The sequence below is a fragment of the Pimephales promelas genome, chromosome 5 (genome assembly GCF_988280905.1).
Source record: "Pimephales promelas chromosome 5, fPimPro1.hap1.1, whole genome shotgun sequence".
Taxonomy (NCBI): domain Eukaryota; kingdom Metazoa; phylum Chordata; class Actinopteri; order Cypriniformes; family Leuciscidae; genus Pimephales; species Pimephales promelas.
The window spans coordinates 39,948,284-39,962,234 of NC_142773.1; the positions used below are offsets into that span (position 1 = coordinate 39,948,284).

General features: G+C 36.9%; 1 protein-coding gene across 3 annotated transcripts in view; it reads right to left on the reverse strand.

Moving 5' to 3' along the window:
- Nucleotides 1-11,229, reverse strand: part of tle2c (TLE family member 2, transcriptional corepressor c) — a 23,895-nt gene extending 12,666 nt beyond the window's left edge. For 2 of the 3 annotated variants that reach the window (XM_039684347.2, XM_039684345.2), the window contains exons 1-4: nucleotides 10,966-11,229; nucleotides 2,245-2,345; nucleotides 1,670-1,733; nucleotides 499-543 (exon numbers count right to left, since the gene is read on the reverse strand). In XM_039684347.2, the coding sequence (XP_039540281.2) occupies nucleotides 499-543; nucleotides 1,670-1,733; nucleotides 2,245-2,345; nucleotides 10,966-11,004 (249 nt within the window). In that variant the 5' untranslated portion in view covers nucleotides 11,005-11,229. The remainder of the gene's footprint in view (nucleotides 1-498; nucleotides 544-1,669; nucleotides 1,734-2,244; nucleotides 2,346-10,965) is intronic. The other variant, XM_039684346.2, reaches the window with a different exon arrangement.
- Between the last annotated feature and the right edge of the window lie 2,722 nt (nucleotides 11,230-13,951).

The window sequence follows — 13,951 nt, forward strand, 5'->3', positions numbered from 1 at the left end:
TAAATGCATTAACTTGATGCATTTATAATGTTACAAAACTTAATCCTGTTCAGTCGTCACGGTTTCCACAAAAAAAAAAAAAAATTAAGCAGCACAACTATTTTCAACATTGATACTAATCAGAAATGTTTCTTGAGCGGCAAATCATAGTATTAGAGTGATTTCTGAAGGATCTGGAGTAATGATGCTTTGATCACAGGAATACATTACATTTTAAAATATATTCACATAGAAAACGGCTATTTTAAATCGTAATAATATTACTGTTTTTACTGTATTTATGATCAAATAATTGCAGCCTTGGTGAGCAAAAAACAAGAAAAGAAAACCCGGTTCCATCCCAACCAAGCCCTTGATCATGTGGTTTCAGGATGATGGTCTTACAATTAGTGTTACATCTAGTCCCAACAGACCCCATCACTCACCCTCATACCATAAACCTCATTACACAGAGATCTGTAATGAAATCAGGCTGTAAATGACACATCAGTCACTCACCTGCTTCTGCATTTCAATGTTCAGCCCGTAAGACATTTCATAATACTGTGGAAGAAAGCAAAGCCATTCAAATCACATGACATAAATCACAATCACATCGATCTAAATGACAGAAATGCTCTGTGTGTAACCACAGGCCAGAAATGACCCATATTCCCAGTTAAAGACCTGACACTCTTTTCTCTGTCATATTAATCGATGTAGAGATGACTTTATACATTTCTCTGTTTTTGTATTCCCTGAGAATTGAAGCCTGGCACTGTTGCAAGCACCATGTTGTACTGTTTTTAAAGGGATAGTTCACTTTGAAATTAATTTTTGGTGCATTTTAGCTTACCTCAAGGGCATCCAAGATGTAGGTGTCTTTGTTTCCGGCCGCAGTAGTTTAAAATTTGAAATTTTTAGGTCAAACCGTTCTTGTCTGTCAGATATAATGGAGGTCTATGGTCACCACCTCAAAGAGCATGCACAGAGAAGTCCAGATTAAACATGATTTAATGACTCGTAAATGTAAGTACACATTGATGGCCTAAGACATGAAACGAGCGGTTTGTGTGAGAAAACGAACAGTATTTATCACGTTTTTACCTCTTGTTACCACAGCCACAAAGCGCCCGCGCCCTCAGATCACTTGAATGTAGCTGTGGTAAAACGATAAAAACGATATAAATACTGTTCATCTTCTCACACAAACCGCTCGTTTCGTGTCTCAGGCCATCAATGTGTACTTACATTTACAAATCATTAAATCATGTTTAATTTGGACTTCTCTGTGCATGCTCTTTGAGGTGGTGACCATAGACCTCCATTATATCTGACAGACAAGAACGGTTTGACCTAAAAATATAAAAATTGAAAATACTGCGGAAACAAAGACACCTACATCTTGGATGCCCTTGAGGTAAGCTAAAACATATCAAAAATTAATTTCAGAGTGAACTATCCCTTTAAATGAAATGTTGCAAAAAGCATCTTGAGCTTCAGTGAAGCAAGAAAATCTGGCAGAATCTTAAATATTTCACAAGGACATTCAAAATCCTTAAACTTTGTGTATTTCCAGGTATATATGACTGTACATACTGTCATAAGCAAACTAACCACTTAATCAAGCACTACTATTAGCTCATCACATCTTGGAATTATGGGTAATTTTGCTGGAAATCACTCTCACCATGATATAATGTCTGTGCATCTCTGTTTTCTCACTCGCCAACTTCTCACATTCCAGCTTTAGGCTGAAAGACAGAAAACAACACAGTTCATCAGAGTTCAGGTCATGTGACACGTCCTCGTACAGCTCTCATTGGTCAGTTAAGGACACCACAATATCCGCATGAAATGGAACAACCTCTACATAATATATTTGTGTTTTCAACTATGTATTTTATTCTTAAATCTGATCACGCTTTGTGATGTACATTGATGTTTACTGTTCTAAAGAAAGACGTTTAGTAGCTTTTGAAATTGCTCCTAACGAGACAATCTGGATTACGCTAACTGGATAGCTGGCTAATAGTCTGTATCGGCTTCTAGTCGCTGGAGTGATTTTAGAGCATTACGGTTTGATAATCTCATTAGCTTTGCACAGGTGATCCCAACTGCACTACTGAGAGGAAGTAGATCATCCATACAGATCGAAATCACAACAAAATGTAAATGCAATTACAAAAAATGAAGTAAACATGGGAAGCTTTATGATTTTTGCTTCAGTTGAGCTCACATTTGTGTGAATATTGTGATGTGTACCTGTGATACTGGGCCTGGAACAGCTGAAACTCCTCTTTTATGTGGTCCAGTGTTTCCAGCACTGTGAATTTCATGCCGGCGTGGCCTGACACCAGCTGAGCCTGGAAACACATGAGCAGTGTGAGGGTCGTCGCCATGAAACAGACTATTAATTACTATTTCTACATTGTAATAATGGGATTTCCTTGCTAATTACTCGGTATAGATTAATCATGTTAGATAATCTCTGGAGAAGAGCTATTTCAAATCTGTTTATTTACCATACATGACACATATACACTGCCCAGTCAAAATAACCTAAAACCGTATTCTGGACAAATGTGGGCAAAATAGTTTTGATTTATTTAAAAAAAATACTTCCCTTGATCTGAGCGGTACACGACTTGGCTACTTTTCCTAAGTTTGCCTCCTGAACACACACAATTTCTTTTGACTCAATTCTACAATGTTAAGTGGGTGAAAAAAAAACTCCTTAATCTTGTATTTGGGTCAAAAATGGGCACCCATAGAAATGAATTTAGAGCACTCTAAAATAAGACACCAGGTGACAGCAAAGTCACTTCATCTTTAGGTTTTAGCTCTAAGAACTTATGGGAATGATATTTTAATGTAGTTAAAAAATTTTTAAAAAAATAAAACATAAAAATAAGCATAATTTACATAGAAAATATGGTACTTTTTGAAGTAATTAAATTCAAAAATACCCCCAAAATAAACAAAAACACCATAAATGGATAGACAAAACTTTATCGAAGACAGCGATATAACATTTACAATAAATAAAAATTAGGATTACACCTGAATTAATTAGCAAAAATAAATTTGCATTGAATCATGGCCAGAAATCCTTAGAGATACTGTTTTACGGCCTTAACAGGAAATGAGCAACTAAATGTCATTGTCACACATTCATTTCAAAAGTTCAGAGAGTGTCTTATTTTATAAATCAGTTTGTTTTATTGGGCTTTTTCATGCTATAGTCAATGGTTTTAAATTGATAAATATCGGCAACACACACATCTGTGCATCTCTAGTGTTAACCAAAAGAAACACGGTGCAATTAACAGGAAGAAGAGAGAGCAGGCTACAGAAGAAAAAACAATCTGATTACAGTAATCTGCATTACAACCAACAGTGCACATGACTAAACCATCAGAACGCACTGACACACACAACCCAACCAGAGCTGTGACTCGCACAAGAAAGTTCAACCGCTCACTCACACTAAATCTAAGCTAACATTTATACGTTAGTTACATTCTGATACTGCAATCTAACTTCTTTAACGAGAAGAAAAGGATTGTGGGAAAAGTCTGCAGCTTCTGTCTATAGCTGAATCCATCCCAGACAGAATTAATCATGTGAAATGATAAACTTATATATTAAAAATACCTTAGCGGAAGTGGGAATACACAATCAAATCCTCTGACACACACACACACACACACTCAATGACAATACAAAGGGGGCTTCACTGCATGGGTAAAGAGATAATTTACTGGCCTGCCATTGACAATAAATGCTTTATATTGTCAACGTTATCAAAAACACGAGACTGACTGCAGGCACATATTCAATCTTGACCTTGATATGACCCCTGATACAAGCCAGACTGTCACCTAACAACACTTGTTTGTTAGATCACACACAACAATAAATGAAGCTTGAAGCTACAATGAAATAAAATAATAACATTTTGTCTGTAAGACAGCAAACAAATGATGATCCATCGAGTTGCACAGCACAATACCTTTTGCAATAAAAAAAATAAAATCTGTTAGATAATGCCAACAAATGATTCTGCATGGAATTGTTTTTGTATTCTTTTTGCATTGAAATAAAAATAGAATTTGTTCTTTTAGATAAACACCAACAAGTTAGGCTGTATGGAATTGTATGCTTTTAGCATTAAAATAAAATAACATTTTGTCTGTTAGATAATGGTAACAAAAGCAAATGATTCTGCATGGAATTGTACTTTTTTTAATTTATTTTGCATATATATATATATATATATATATATATATATTTTTTTTTTTTTTTGTCTGTTGCACAAACACCAACGATGCAGTGTGGAATTTTTACTATGCTTTTTGCATTAAAGACATAAAATAAAATAAAATAAATAAAAGGTTAAAAAAAATAATAATAATTTAAAATAAAATAACATTTTGTCTGTTAGATAATGGCAAAAAAAGCAAATGATTCTGTATGGAATGAATCATACTCTTTTTTTTTATTTATTTTGCATATATATATATATATATATATATATATTTAAAAAAAAAAAAATTGTCTGTTGGACAAACACCAACAATGCTGTATGGAATTTTACTATGCTTTTGCATTAAAGAAAAAAAAAAATAAATGTTAAAAAAATAAAATAAAATAATTTAAAATACAATAACATTTTGCCTGTTAGATAATGGCAACAAATGCAAATGATTCTGTATGGAATCATACTCTTTTTTTATTTATTTTGCATATATATATATATATATATATATATATATTGTCTGTTGGAAAAACACCAACAATGCTGTATGCAATTTTACTACACTTTTTGCATTAAAGAAATAAAATAAAATAAATAAATAAAATGTTTAAAAAAAATAAAATAATTTAAAATAAAATAACATTTTGTCTGTTAGATAATGGCAACAAATGCAAATGATTCTGTATGGAATCATACTCTTTTTTTATTTATTTTGCATATATATATATATATATATATATATATATATATATATATTGTCTGTTGGACAAACACCAACAATGCTGTATGGAATTTTACTACACTTTTTGCGTTAAAGAAATAAAATAAAATAAATAAATAAAATGTTTAAAAAAACTAAATAAATAAAATAATTTAAAATAAAATAACATTTTGTCTGTTAGATAATGGCAACAAATGCAAATGATTCTGTATGGAGAATTGTACTCTTTTTTGTATATTTAATTTTTTTTTAAAAACAAACACCAACAAATGATGCTGTATGGAATTTTACTACGCTTTTTGCATTAAAGAAATAAAATAAAAAAAACTCCTCCTGGTTGCTTCTTCTATTTTTATTTTTATTTTTAACTTTTTAATTAGGTATATACCGGTGCCTTGAGTATGTGTTCTGTTTGATACATTTCAGGGTTTTGTTCTTCAATATCCTGCCTTGTCAAACTCTTAAATAAATTAAACTTAAACTTAAAATAATAAAATAAAAATAAATAAAATAACATTTTGTTTATTAGATAATGGATGGAAGCTAATTATTCTGTAACCTTTTGCATTAAAATAACTGTTTGTCTAATAACACTTCTATATCCAGTATTTAGTGCATGCTGGGATATGGTGAAGAGCAGACATTTCAATAGGACTGTGCTCAGGAAACAAGAGAGGGTGTTGTACAGAGAGCCGAGTACAGCGTGACAGAGCCATGAATTGTCACACACACTGTTCCTCTCACACCAGCCCTGAAAGAACGCAGTCATCTATCTCACACTGTTTACTGTGCAGGGCACTTTCAGACCACAGATAGACACGGAGAGGCGGGGGGGATCGCGGAGCCGTGAATAACCGTAGGCTGCTGAAATATTCAGCACATGTGGCACAAACACAAGAGCAGTAACAGCCGTGTGTGTGTGCAAACGACACATGAACCTGCTTTGTTCCCAATCCACGCTTCCTGTGCCGATCGCTGCTATTGGCAAAAACAGAAGAGTTCGGGAGGGAAAAAACAAGCACATCTGTCGGGAGCGATCGTCTCATTCCAGAAGACTGCATCCGTACTGTACATCAGCTCTGATGAGCAGCTTGTTAAAGCCTCGATACACAATACTGCTCTGATGAGAACCGACACCAACACACACACACGCATGCAGCCGCTGACTTTATTAGGGATGTTCTTTTTACATCGCAATTTGGCACCATAATCAAAAAATTAGCAATAAAAAGTAATGCAAATTTAATGCACATAACGCAATACATCAGGAATTTTCTTCCCATCTGTGAAATTCAAGCTTTAAATGTAATGTACAGTGCATTTTTGCATGTTGTGCAGTCATGCGACATGTTCCACATTTACAGAGAGCAAACGTCAAAAAATGAGTTCAAAGTCGAAGTTTTTAAGTGAAAACAGTGTTGATGGTGTGAGACAGGAAGAAAAACTTGACCTAAATGACCAAATCCACGTGTCTGACGCTGTATTCACACAAAACACATCCTGTGCAAACAGTTCGTCTCTCTGCTATTTGACATCTCAATAGTGAAAAATATTGCTGTGCGGTCAATCATGAATGTTCACTATTTGTGGGTTTTCCTCAACAGGGGTGGTGATAAGACACATGCCTTTGGTGTGAGAGACCCGGGTTCGAATCCACTGTGAGACACCAATGTGTCCCTGAGCAAGACACTTAACCCCTATTGCTCCAGAGGCGTGCGACCTCTGACATATAAAAGCATCAGCTAAATGAATGAATGTAATAAATATGGATATGTGATTAGTGTTGTTAGCAACTTTCTCACTGAGATCTACACTCATGCAAAAACGCCATCTATAATAAACAAAGCTGTGTATACTTCACAATGAATCTCTTAGGCCTGTTTACAGCTGGTATATAGGTGCGTTTCAGTCGATCGGATCACAAGTAGACGAGGGAGACACATACACGTAATCCGTCTCTTCTGTCCACTTTCAACCACTTCTGTCCTGATTTCATCAAGGAGAGGGTTTTGGGCGGGTAAATGTGTGGACTTTTTCAGATCTTTCGATATAATGGATGAAATCAGCTACACAACTTACACATATAAGGTGCCCTGAGATGACGGAAAAACACACAGAGAGCATCAGCTTTAGTTTCTGCTCTGAGAAATCAGGAATGGAAAGAGGGAACTTTGTGCTTGATACGTTATTTTTTTTGTCTTGAAACTAAACTCGGGTCTCCAGCTGATAAAGTTTGAACCTGATAGTGTTGCGGAGCGGACGTGTAAGTTTTTAGCAATCAAAAAGCATGTCTAATTAATTGAAATCATGTATTATGAACATTTAAGAAAAACATATATAAAAAATTCACACTAACTCTGTGTTGTGTTTTTGCTGGTAATAAAATGAAGCCATAAAACACAAATTTGATAATTTATCATAAACTTTTTGTAAAATAACAAGAGAATGGGAAACTACGTCATGGCGCAGTGCTCTCGGTAGCGGCGGCCATCTTTAGGACACGGTTGTGGTAACTAAGGTAAACAAACACACATGGATCGTGCGAAGATCCAGCACAAGGTAATCTACCGAGATAAGCTGAACAAGGAAGCAAATGAGCGCTACTTAAGAGAAAATAAAGGCAATAAACGGGCTCGATCCGCACGAACACAAAGAGTGGTCGACTGAGCTGAACAAGCTACCGCAAACAACATTTCCTGACGTGTTTTCTTACCGTGTTTGTGGTGTGAGCGGCGCATATGAACCAGACACACCTCTCTGTCACCAACAACGACACCGCAAGTTAAACTCTGCGTCGGATATATATACATATTTTTTACTTAGGAAATATTTTAGTAAACGTGTTTTACTTTTATTAAATGTAATTTCCAGGCGAAACGTTTTTTTTAATGTTCTAGATTAGTTTCTGATCCGAAATTAGATCCGGTTTATTTCCAGGTTTTCACATACGAGGAGTTTAACTTGGTATATTTGTGCTTAACCGTACACATAAACATACATAAAGATAGTAAATAGATCAAAAGTGCAGATTTGACTATGATTTTACGTTTCTCACGCAACCTCCGTGTCCTAAAATCGCACTGAGATCCGCGTCACGTCACGATCCTATTCTCTCATAGATCAGTACTTTTGACAACCATGTATGGGTGTGTGATTGAACTCTTAGAAATGTCCGTAAAAATAGGGACTGAATTGACCAGCAAATCATAGTTATCAAGTGCAGGTAAAACTGACAGGGCCCTTTGAGAGATGTTAAATCTGGTGTGTGTGCAGTTTTATATGTTGCTCAGTGTTAAAAGAGTGTGTTAAAGACAGATCTGATCATTAACACCATCAAAGTAAAAACAGTAAACACAGCACAGATGGTGAAAGATACAGGCATCCTCGCACATATTTACATGCGCATATATCTGTCATACACACACTCATTCACACTGCACTGCTTGAATATCTGAGGCCGCTTACATCTGGTATTAACATCACACTCGAGTGTGATCCGATCAAACATAATCTAAACAGAGTGCAACAGTACGGTTCTGAGAAAGAAAAATCACATTCATTTTCCTGAAATTGATTATAATAAAATATGAGATCCAGCAAGAGCAAAAGAGCTCAGCAGTGCCGTCCTTTCCCGAGAAGCATTGACAATGGCATGATCCAGTCTCCCGGCACTTTAAATACAGCTATACAAATATTTGCATATAAGTATCTTCAATAAACTCAAATAATTTTTTTTTATAATTGTAACCAATGACTATAAGCGATTTTTCACTCATAAATTTATAACGTTAGGTGATTTGTTCAGGAATCATTTTTTGTTATGCTGGTTGAAAGTCTCTTCACATCCTGCTAGCAATCACCAAGTTCAGTGGTCTACATGTATATACAGGGTCGGCGCTATGGTGATGGATTCGAGGGCCGTGCCCCCCCTAGCGCTTATTGATGCCCCTCCTACCACAATTTCTAATACAATGCTAAATCATAAATCAGATGTAGGCTATACAATACCAAATGTCTAGCAATCTACCCAGATAGCAAACTGACATTGAATCAACGTGGAAATATGACATCGAAACAACGTTGATCTGACATTGTTTTGCTCATCGAATTAACGTTGAACCAACGTCAGACGCGTCATTCTTTCAAAACTAACGGAAAATCAACTTGAAATCAACGCGTTGTTTCAACGTTATGAAAGCAAACCAATTTTCGGTTTTCATTTAGCTTTGAAGAATGCCGCGTCTGACGTTGGTTCAACGTTAATTCGATGAGCAAAATCAACGTTGTTTCAATGTCATGAGAGACGTCGTTTCCATGTTGATTCAATGTCAGTTTGCTGTCTGGGTATTTGAATAGTACATTGTGTTTAATTTGTTGTCTACTGAAGCGCCACCTAGGGGGCTGTTGCCAAAAAAGCATCAGGAATTTTTCACGCGCGTAAAGCGTCTTTGCATTGACTTAACATTGAAATCATTCGCTCCTGACGCCCTATTCGCGTCCGGTGTGTACGTAGCATTATACTCTTTGTTTCTATTGGCCTCGCTTGTGCGCGAGGACATCAATGGCAACAAAGCGTCTTTGCGCGCCACAAGCCATTAAAATGAATGGGTTTCATAGCGCAGCGCATTCTCTTGAAATGTTATGTGCTTTGAGACATGAGACAAACACCGTCTCTCGTGACATTTTTGTTCGCTCTCTGATGTACGTGTTCATGTACTTAAGAGGATTCGTGGCGTTTGAGACGGTCTGAAGGGAGGGTGGGATCTCATGCTTTCAAAGCTAGCTCGCTATTGCTAGCCTCTCAGAAATTGCATACCCTACCGTAAAAAAACTCAAGAGTAACTACCAACAGCAAAGGCCTGCATCAATCATTTGATCAGAGAAAAATTGGAAACAGATCAATTCCATATATTTATAAAAACCATAATAGTATCTCAATGATACTAAAATAACAGTGGATGGGATCACAGTGGCAGATGTTAATCCCAGGTGTAAAGCGTTCGTGCGCGTCCTGTATCAGATCCGACAGGGTTTCGAGAGCAGACAGATCATCAGCGGCCCAGCAGGCATCCGCTGTAGCAACAGCACACACAGTCATTATATATTACCACATACTGTCCGCTAAACACACGGATAAAAACAGCACACGCTAACAAACCTAACCACATTTGCACTCTCTAAAGGTCATTCATTATGCACACTAAAACTCCTCACTTTAAAAGCTAATGCAAGCTACCACACTGGGTCTCCACGGGCCTGTAATAACATGCCATCATAGCAAAGGTAGCTTTGAAGTGCAACTCAGTGTGTGTGTGTGTGTGTGGTATCGTGTTGCCCAGTGATGATGATGGAACATGACATTTGCAGCAGAGAGTGGGGTGGCCTGGATCCATATGTAGCAACATGCAGCAATAACTCGAACAAACCATTCATTCACCCGTCCATCCCTCCTCCACTCACAGCAAACTCACAAATGTCATTCTGCAGCATTTCTGCCTTGAATCATTTCTCTTCTTCTGCATATCCACATCTGCCCATCTCTCTCTCTCTCAATCCAATGAGTTTTATTGCCCTGACTGTTGAATATACAATACTGGCTGAATTACACCTGTTCAAATGAATATTTGTGCTTCCCCAACTGAGTTTTGGTTCCTCTAGTCTACAGGTTTCTTGAAAGTAATGAAGAGTTTCATAAAAAACAAGTAGAGTATATATAAATATATGTGTGTGATACAAAATATCAGTAAATAAATAATTAAAAATAGTAAAAGTAAAATCAAACTCTGGTTGCAGATTCATGTAAGTAGGCTATATTTAATAATAGGCTTATTTATAGGCTCTGTAATGACTGCAATAACTGAACCCATAACGCTGTAATTAACTCTTGATCGTGACCTTAACCCTGACCCTAACACTAAACATAATGCACGTTAAAACGGGCCCCCTCGCGCAACTCAGCGATCCGCTAAAACGATCTGTAAAGGAGCTCGTTAGGCTGCGGTACCTGGGGTCTTCCGTGCGGATACATGGTTCTGGAGGTCATCCACGGGGATCTCGATGGTCAGGATCGAATCCGGAATCACCGTCCGACACCGAACCCCCCCTCCGTGCGCTCGCGCTGCGTAAACCCGGATCTCTCCTCCGCTCTCCGCGCTCCAGTCGTTCTCGAGTAACCTTAGAATTTCGAGGAATCCGATGAAAAGTTTAAAAACGTTCTATTCTTCTGGATCGAACGCTCTTCCTCTTTATGACGCACAGTTACGGCGCGCTACAATGTAACAAGATCATCCTGTGTGCGGGGCGCGTGCACGCAGAGCGCGCGTCGGAGATCAGAGGAACATAAACAGCGCTGACCTGCGCGCACACGCGGTCTGAAAAATCTAAGCGAATCGGCTCGTTTGAACGATTCACTGATTCTTTAGAGTCTCCTTAAAATGTAGGCTACAGTAATCACGGTTTCCGCCAAAATAATATGCTTATTTTACTACTGGGTTTGGATTACGTGTCACCATTGTCCACATAGAAATAAATTAACCGAATTAAATCTTGTTTTAGGCTATGTTATGAACCGTGAAAGTATCTTTAAATATTGTTAACTAATCACAGTCCCCATTTTACACGCAATTTGTTGTTTGTAATGTGAATTTTTCGAAGATTTGTTGTTGTTGTTTTTAGCATGGTGAAATTCTGAGGGAGATTAGTCAATAGTCGAAAGTTCTGCGAATCGGCTCGACCGAATCAATCACTAAAAAGAACCGGTTCAAAAGAATGATTTGTTCGCGAATCGTCTGTCAACGAGCAAAACTGCAGTCAGCGAGGGGTGTATTGTATTTCTGAAAATCTAAAATAAATATATGAGAGACTGAGTCGAAGAGAGAAAGGGGTGAAAGATCAGAAGAGAAAAGAAAACGCACAGCATCTCTTCTCAGCGGTGCTGTCTGTGAGAGATTCACTTAAAGTGCGCACAGCAAACGCTGCTTTTAAGGTCGCCTACATTGTTTATGAAGATTACATAAAATAGGATAAAATGTAACAATCGCAAGAGAGAAAACAGTTGAAACCAAATTACACTGACATATATTATAGTATAATAAACTCATCTGTTTAAAATGAAATACTGTTTTGAATGAGAACAAAGCCGCAAGCCGCTATTATCATAACACAGAACATAATGTACAAACATTGCAGCCTTAACGTCTCTTTTCAAGACTGGACCCTGATTGGCTGACAAGATTAAAGTCAAGGCCAATAAGTTACCCAAATGCCCACGTTGTGTCATGACATACACTTTGATCTAAACCAATCGTGAAGCAGGACTCCAGCGCCGGCGCGTCTGAGTAGCCAGACAGTGTTGCATTATGGGTAATGAAGTCATTTATGTTCTAAATCGCCGCATAATGAAAACGGAAAGCCAATAAGCGTGAAAGAGGCGAGTTGACATATGTGAATATTTATGAGATAATGAGACAATGATCCCCACTGACAATCTGTACAAAAGAGGTACTATGCGCAAACCAACACACGCACATAATATTTAGAAATGGAGAACGCAAGAGATGACATGAACGAACCAAACTCATCATGATAGACTGTAAAAAAAAAATGTCATGGCCATATCATATAGGCTGTCAATTATAATTTAGCCTACCCATCATACATACATTAATATATTGGATAAAATATAAAAATTATAATTCGTTTTCTTTTATCACAAAATCACAACACACTTAAAAGGCAAATCATTAAAATTATTTAACATCATCACAAAACAATAAAACATATATTCATTTTAAATTAGAATAAGGATTTTTCTTAAAAAAATATTTTGAGTGGATGTAATTTTTACAATGAAAGGCTGTCAAGTACAAAAATATTTTCTTGGGAATATTGTTTTAATTATTTTGTCCTCATTAGGCCTATAATTCTCAGTGTTTTTTTTTTTTTACCAAAGGCCAGCTCATTACATCATCCTGCAGGAAGTGACATGTATAATGTTCATAACCATACACTAACCCTGTATCTCCATCATGATATGTAAAGACGGAAGGGAAAAGATGAAAGGTGGAGGAGCCCACAGAGGAAGAGGAGGAGGAGGAAGAGGAGGAGTGGTGATGCAGTGTGACAGTCAAAAAAAGGGATAGGAGGGTGGCGACCGGCCGAGGAATGAAAAGTGAGAGACAGTGACAGCACACACACACACACACACTGCCTGACAGAGTTTAATGAAATATCATGTCAGAGCGCTCTGCCACAGGCCACATCTCCATCAACCAGAGGAAATGAACAGAGAGACAGAAGTGCACACATTCTGCACTGAAAGAGAGAAAAACTGCTGGATTGATTCCTCATTCTGCAGACCTAAAAAATGCTGGGCTGTTTTAACCCATGTTTGGGTCAAATATGGACAAACCCAGCCATTGGGTTCAAAAGTTTAATTAAAAAAATTAAACCACGTTGCGTTCGTCCATATTGTGGTTGAGGAGATTGTAATGTAATGAATTATTATTATCATATTTGACCCAAACATGGGTTAAAACAACCCAGCATTTCTTAGAGTGTATGAACTCAGAACACTGCGCCACCTAAATGCAACACTCTAAAAAATGCTGGGTTGTTTTAACCCAATTTTGGGTAAAATATGGACAAACCCAACCCAGCCATTGGGTTAAAAATGTAATTTAAAAATGTAACCCAATGGCTGAGTTTGTCCATATTTTACCCAAAATTGGGTTAAATCAACCCAGCATTTTTTAGAGTGAAATATAAAACTATTGTTATTATGATTATTATAACCATGTGTATATCAATCATACTGCGCTTTAATACTTCCGTATATGCAGTTTTTTTATTTTGATAAATATTTTAAATTCGCTTATATTTTAGTTTCATTTCTTTTACTAATTTGAGTGCTTTTTGTCATTTTTTTAGTTTAAAAAAAAGTGTAAAGTCTCAAAGTACCATCTCAAAGTTCGGCAGCCAGCGATCAGGGC